This window comes from Cryptotermes secundus, unplaced genomic scaffold (assembly GCF_002891405.2).
Source record: "Cryptotermes secundus unplaced genomic scaffold, Csec_1.0 scaffold536, whole genome shotgun sequence".
NCBI lineage: Eukaryota > Metazoa > Arthropoda > Insecta > Blattodea > Kalotermitidae > Cryptotermes > Cryptotermes secundus.
The window spans coordinates 260569-266755 of NW_019732862.1; the positions used below are offsets into that span (position 1 = coordinate 260569).

At 41.2% G+C, this 6187-nt stretch overlaps 1 protein-coding gene across 4 annotated transcripts in view; it reads right to left on the reverse strand.

The window, feature by feature from the left end:
- The window catches only part of LOC111867795 (arginase-1), a 60002-nt gene extending 57151 nt beyond the window's left edge, over window positions 1-2851 (reverse strand). For all 4 annotated transcript variants that reach the window (XM_023857956.2, XM_023857957.2, XM_033752814.1 and 1 more), the window contains exon 1: window positions 15-2851. In XM_023857956.2, coding sequence (XP_023713724.1) covers window positions 15-134 — 120 coding nt within the window. In that variant the 5' untranslated portion in view covers window positions 135-2851. The remainder of the gene's footprint in view (window positions 1-14) is intronic.
- Window positions 2852-6187: the final 3336 nt, after the last annotated feature.

Consider the following 6187-nt stretch of genomic DNA (forward strand, 5'->3'; position numbering starts at 1 on the left):
AGACTTTATACTACCTGTCCCTTATCAAATGGAACCCCAAGGACACCAATTCTGCTATGGCTTCTTCTCAAATTTATCAAAAGCCTATATCTTGTAAATCTACTAAAAATTCTTAAGCTAGAAAATTTCAACATGGCTTCTGTAATGATGCACGTTTCTTACACTGAATGTGCCCGACTACACTAAGGTTACTTGTATACATCTGAGCAGTCTTGCAAATATACATCCTATGCTAACCAAGAAGGATATTCTCTGAAATACCACAGACATGAGCACCATATTAGATATACTGCAGCAGTTTCAACATCAAAACTCTAATCAGTATTTTTGTAAGTTCCAGTTATCAACATTAGTTTCTCAAAGGCTACTCTGTAGTAAACAATAAATAAACCCATACATAAATTATGAACTCTCAACCCACTTGAGCTGATAATAGTTCCCATGTCAAGAGCTATCTGTGTTAATTATTTAGTGATTATGTCAGAAAGGATATGAATAAGACATCCAAAGTCCAGTTTACTTTGTCATAATCCAAAGAATCTGAATCAAACTGTAATTGTTTCAATACAGAATCATTACACGCTATGGATATTCTAAAACATATTATTCTGTGTAGAAACAAAAACTGAAACAATAAAAACATTTATATAAGCAGAGCAATCTCATAATACTCATCAAACAGTTACTCATTTCGACTAATATAAATATTATTATAAACCATAATTGAATATGCATTTTTTTCGCCGTCAATAATACACAGTATTTCGAAATTAAACAAACCACATCCTTGCCCGTGCTATTACATGAAATCTTTACATGAAAGTGCCGACGTACACACCACATGAAATAAATTCTCGCACAAATTTTCCATAGTATGATTCCCCGTTAAAAAGAAAGTCGAAAATACTGTACAACACATGTCCTGTGACATTTAATTTTCAAGCTACATGTCACTGTCAAATAGCACAACCTATTAAGTGATCTAACCATGGGCGCATCGCTGTTACCGCTGTTACAATGGGTGTTCGAAGCGGCCTCCGCTCATATCACGGAAGACGGCAGTGCGCCACACGTCATTGTATCGAATGGTCTCGTCTCAAACATGTTCGCATCCGTTCGCATCGACCGTCGTCATCGCGGCCACAGCTGCTTAGGTTCCGCCACGAGGTCTTCGATGGTCCTCGGCGGGGCTGTATAAACGTGCGCCTTCAGGTGTCCCCACAGGAACACATCTGAGTTAGACATGGCAACCGACTGGTCCTCGACGTCCACCCGACCTTCCGCCTATCCGTCGTGCTGGAACCGCAACATTTCCCCAAATATACGGGGGCTACGGGTGCATCATCAAGCAGCCAAGGCAAAACAGCTTCCAGAAAATCATTATTTCGTTGAGCAGTCAGCCTGTCGGACAGCAGAATAAAGCCCATGACAATTTCAGTCCAATGACACTGAAGCGACTTCACAATCACGTTCGCGGATAGCATGAGTATTACCCCATGCCATGAGATAACTCTTGTGGACATTAAATACACCCTAACTTGTAAAACATTCTTCATCTATCCACAGAATGTTATGCAAAAACCGCTCATCCACAGTGTGTTGATGTAGCCATTCAAAAAAATTCGTCCGTAAAGGACGGTCGTCTGGAAACACGAACCGTGAGTAGTGGTACGGATGTTAACTAATCATCATGAGCGTCATGAGGTACTTCGAATCCCGTTGGTTGGGATGGTCCCGTTTTTTTTATGTGATAGAGCGTAAGCTTCTCCATGGCTCTCGTTCCACAGATGCAATTATGGTATGTTCATTGGCTGGCATCCTTACAGTTCGTGAGTGATCTGCACTTATGCATGTCGCAGTGTTACACTTCTCTGCCTTACGGTGATGCTGTTCCAGTCGTCAAAACACATTCTCGTCCAGGTGACGTCTAGCGGGATAACGTAGAGCACGTAGAGCATATTCCCCTGCAACAGTACCAGCTTGGCTGTAACAGGTACCAGGGGTTAAAATCATTTCGCAATACTCGTCATGCGTGTGTTCCATGGCCATTCCATCACAACCGACCGTTATGTAGAGTGCGCCTTGATTACACTTAACACTTCGCTATGCATCGTCGTGACAAATTACACTGCCCCGAATTGTTATCCCGTTCTATGACGCTGTGCAACTCAAAAACTGGGCGTCTCCGTACATATGTTGTATAAAATTTCTGCCCCATCCTTTTTAACAAGGAATCACACTATGATTTCACTTCATCCTATATAAACACCTTCAGCTGAAATGATGACATATTTAGCAACACAATACTAATATGTTTGCTTGAAATAGGTGTATACTTAAAGTATTTTATTAAAATTCCTGTTCTGAAAGAAACACATCTTAGAGAAGTACGCTGGAAGAATGAGAACCAGACTGGATTTAGGATGTACACCAAAGCGGGACTTTTGTGGTGAATCAACGACATCTCTCTTATTTAAGGGAATAATGTGAAATTTTCAGTGAAAGCCCAGAACCAGTTTAGTTTCAAAAAGACTTGTCAGTTATGGATTAAAAAACTGAACTATTAGTAAGCATGGGAAATTTCTGACTGCACATTATAATACCTATATGCAGACTTACTAGACATAAGGTAAGGATGAGAGAAAAAAAAAGAGGTCTAAAGTGGTTGGAAAAGCTGTAAGCAACTGCAAATGGGCCACTATGCATTCAGTAGGTAGGTCGTACCGAAAGTCATGAACAACTTTTTTGCATGCAACCTGGGAAGAGCAGGTGAAAGAGAGTAAGGTGGTAGGTGGAACCAGCTGTCGTGTTAACCTAGAGTGTCTTGTGACGTCAACAGCTTTAATTACGTGAGCAGTATCACTCCTAACAAAATGGCTGACAACGATATGTCGTTTCGCCAGCGTGCTGTCATCAAATTTCTTGTGAAAGAGGAAATCCCTGCTGCAGAAATTCACCAGAGACTTCAGCGTGCTTATGGAAGTGTGTGCATGGGTGCGAGCAGTGTTCAAAGATGGATGAAACATTTTAATGATGGGAACACCAGCATCGAAGATGAGCCTCGGAGCGGTCGTCCTCAAACAGCTTCAACTGAACGCAACAGGGAAAGAGTGGATGAGATCATTCAAGACAACAGGCATGTGACTGTGAACACACTACACCGAAAACTTGGAATAGGGCACAGTGCAATACAGGAGATGATTGAAAGCATGGGCTATAGGAAAGTTTGTGCTTGTTGGGTCCCGCGGTTATTGACCGAAGACCACAAAGGTCAGCGAAAGCCATCACCTCAGAACTGCTGCAGAGATATCAACACGAATGCGATGATTTTTTGCTTTGTATTGTTGTGACAGGTGACGAAAGCTGGTTTCACCATTTCGAGCCTGAAACGAAACGGCAGAGTATTGAATGGCACCCTTTGCATTCTCAATCAAAAAAGAAGGCAAAGACAGTGCCATCAGCTGTGAAGGGGATGCAGAGGGGTTTATTCTGGCCGAATTCCTGGAACCTGGGCAAACCATCAATGCTGCTCCTTATGTCCAGACGCTGCACAAGCTCCGTTGTGCATTGTGCGATAAACGTCAGGGACGAAACATCATCATCCTGCATGACAACGCTCGCCTCACATTGGAAGCAATTGCAAAGATGGGGTGGGAAGTTCTTCCACACCCCTCCTATAGCCCTGATCTGGCACCCTCTGACTACCATCTTTTCGGATTTATGAAGGATCAGCTGCGTGGACAACGTTTTGAGACAAGGGAGGCAATTCAGAAAGCAGTGGATCAGTGTCTTCGGATGGCTGGAATGGAATTTTACAGAAGGGGAATTTTCAAACTCCCAGAACACTGGGAGAAATGTGTACAAAGAAGTGGTGATTATGTGGAAAAATAAAGAAATGTCTGTAGACTGAGGTGGCGTATTTAGTTTGTCAATAATAAAGCATGTTACTTTACAAAAAATTGTTGCTCATGACTTTCAGTACGACCATCGTATAATTTGCGTGATCATGGAACCTCATGAAAATTATGCACTGTCTTCTGTTGTTAATATATAGTATTTCCCCTTAATGCACATGTGTCTGAAACATGTATAATGTTTTCTATTATAATGTTGGATGTGAGACTGTAAAAAACTGACACTAAGTGAACAGTGCAACAGGATGCTACAATATAATATTATGGCAACTAAATTTTTCAAATATATAAAACAAACATTACACATTCTAAAGAATTCTTTTAACTTCTGAGATGTCTCAGTCTGTATAGTGCTTGGGTTGTTGGCAAAATGACTGAGGATTCAGGGTTTGATTTCAGGTAGGGGCAAGATATTTTTCTCTTCTCCATATAAACCAGACCACCTCTGGGGGCCACCCAGCCCTCTATAGAATTGGTCCTGGGGACACCATATAGTGCCAAGGTAGATCTATATCTCCACTACTCCATACATCTTCATGGTGTGCTGCTTCATTAATTAAACCCAGGGATAACTTTACCTTATCTAAAAATTTTCATAAAATCCAGTATTAACATTATGCCATCATCCCACCCTCATCCTTGTTAATTTCATAAAACAGGTAATAACAATGTGGTGGACACACAAAATTGCTCTGTGAGAGCACCTCTAGCGCCAATTAACGTATGGTCCAGATATTGTGGATGGTAATAAGGCTCTCAAAAATACATAAAAAAAACAACATGGCAGCTGCATGACTCTATACTTAGCTTCAGGTTCCATGGTGATAACCACTGGGGCTAGACATCTGAAATTAGGTATGGAGATAGGTTATATTGTAATGTGTGTGTGTGGGGGGGGGGGTATGCATGACAAAAATAACGGGTTCAAGTTTGAATGATTGGATTTATTGGTGCTTCGTTTACATGTCTCTTAATTACAATAAATACAGCATCATTACTGACTTACACAATTTACAGTTCACCACTTCACACACTAGGATTCTGATTCCACTAGTGATCTCCTAGCAAATGATCTCAACACAGAAACTAGAACATAAAATCACTATTTCTTGTTCAATGACCCTGGAACCTTGAAACTTGACTAAGAACCCTCCTGGGCTCTCTTTTTAGCTGCAAGCAGACTCATGTTCTATAGCCTCTGCACGGACAACTCAAAAAACACCGTTCTACTGTTGCACAGCAGAGACCACACAGAACATACTAGTCACATGATAGCTAAGCACTGTTGGGATGTAACGTTATTGCGCCTGTGCAGAAGTGTGTTTATCGAGCTGTTGCCTACAAGCAGGTTGCGTAACTCCATTGTTCCCTTTGTGATGGTACTCTTCTCGCCTCCTCTTCTTCAGGTCACCTTTTTAACAGTCCTTCTCACCTACCTTCTTGTTTCTACTTATTTGTGATCTTCTTTCTTGTGCTAAATTTTTATCTCAGGGTTCATTCTAAATTTCTCAGGGTTAGTTGGTTTCCAAAGAGGTGAGGCTGTTGGGTTCAGTAAAGCTGGGTTCTCTTATTTCAGAGCCTTACACGGGCCAAACTCAAAGAAGCAGAAATAACACAGACTACCAAAGCACATTCACATTCAGAGGTATTATCATTATTAAACACTTCTTAGTCACCGTTTAACACTTTACAATTGACTACTTGTTGCTACACTTTTGTAACTAAACCACTTTTCAGGTTCAAATTTATTATTATTAAAACTTGTTTCAGTCTAAGTGGTTAACACTTTACAAGTGACTACTACCAGTATATTTTCTCAATGGCTCCTTTGACAAATTTTACATCTAGTTCTTACGAGTCCCGTTGTGCGACTCCTTTGACAACTTTTACGTCCATTTCTTACGAGTCCCGGTGTCTGACTGACTTCGACAACTTTTACGCCTAGTTCTTATGAGTCCCGGTGTGTGACTTTCACGTCTGGTTCTTATGAGTCCTGGTGTGTGACAACTGATTTCACTTCCAACCATCAAGTCCTTGTTCCCTCAGCGTCTCTGCTCTGTCACACACTTAAATTTTAGTGATTGGTCAATTTAAAACTCAGGAGTATGTTAATTAGGTATTAAAGCGACCTCCATAGTCTAGAGGTAATGCTCCCACCCCATGACTCGTGGTATACGGGTTCAAATACCCGGCGGAGGTCGTCAAATTTTTAAGGGCAGAAAAATTCATGGAACAAGTCCTCCGGGAGGGACTTTAAGCTGTGGGTCCCGTGT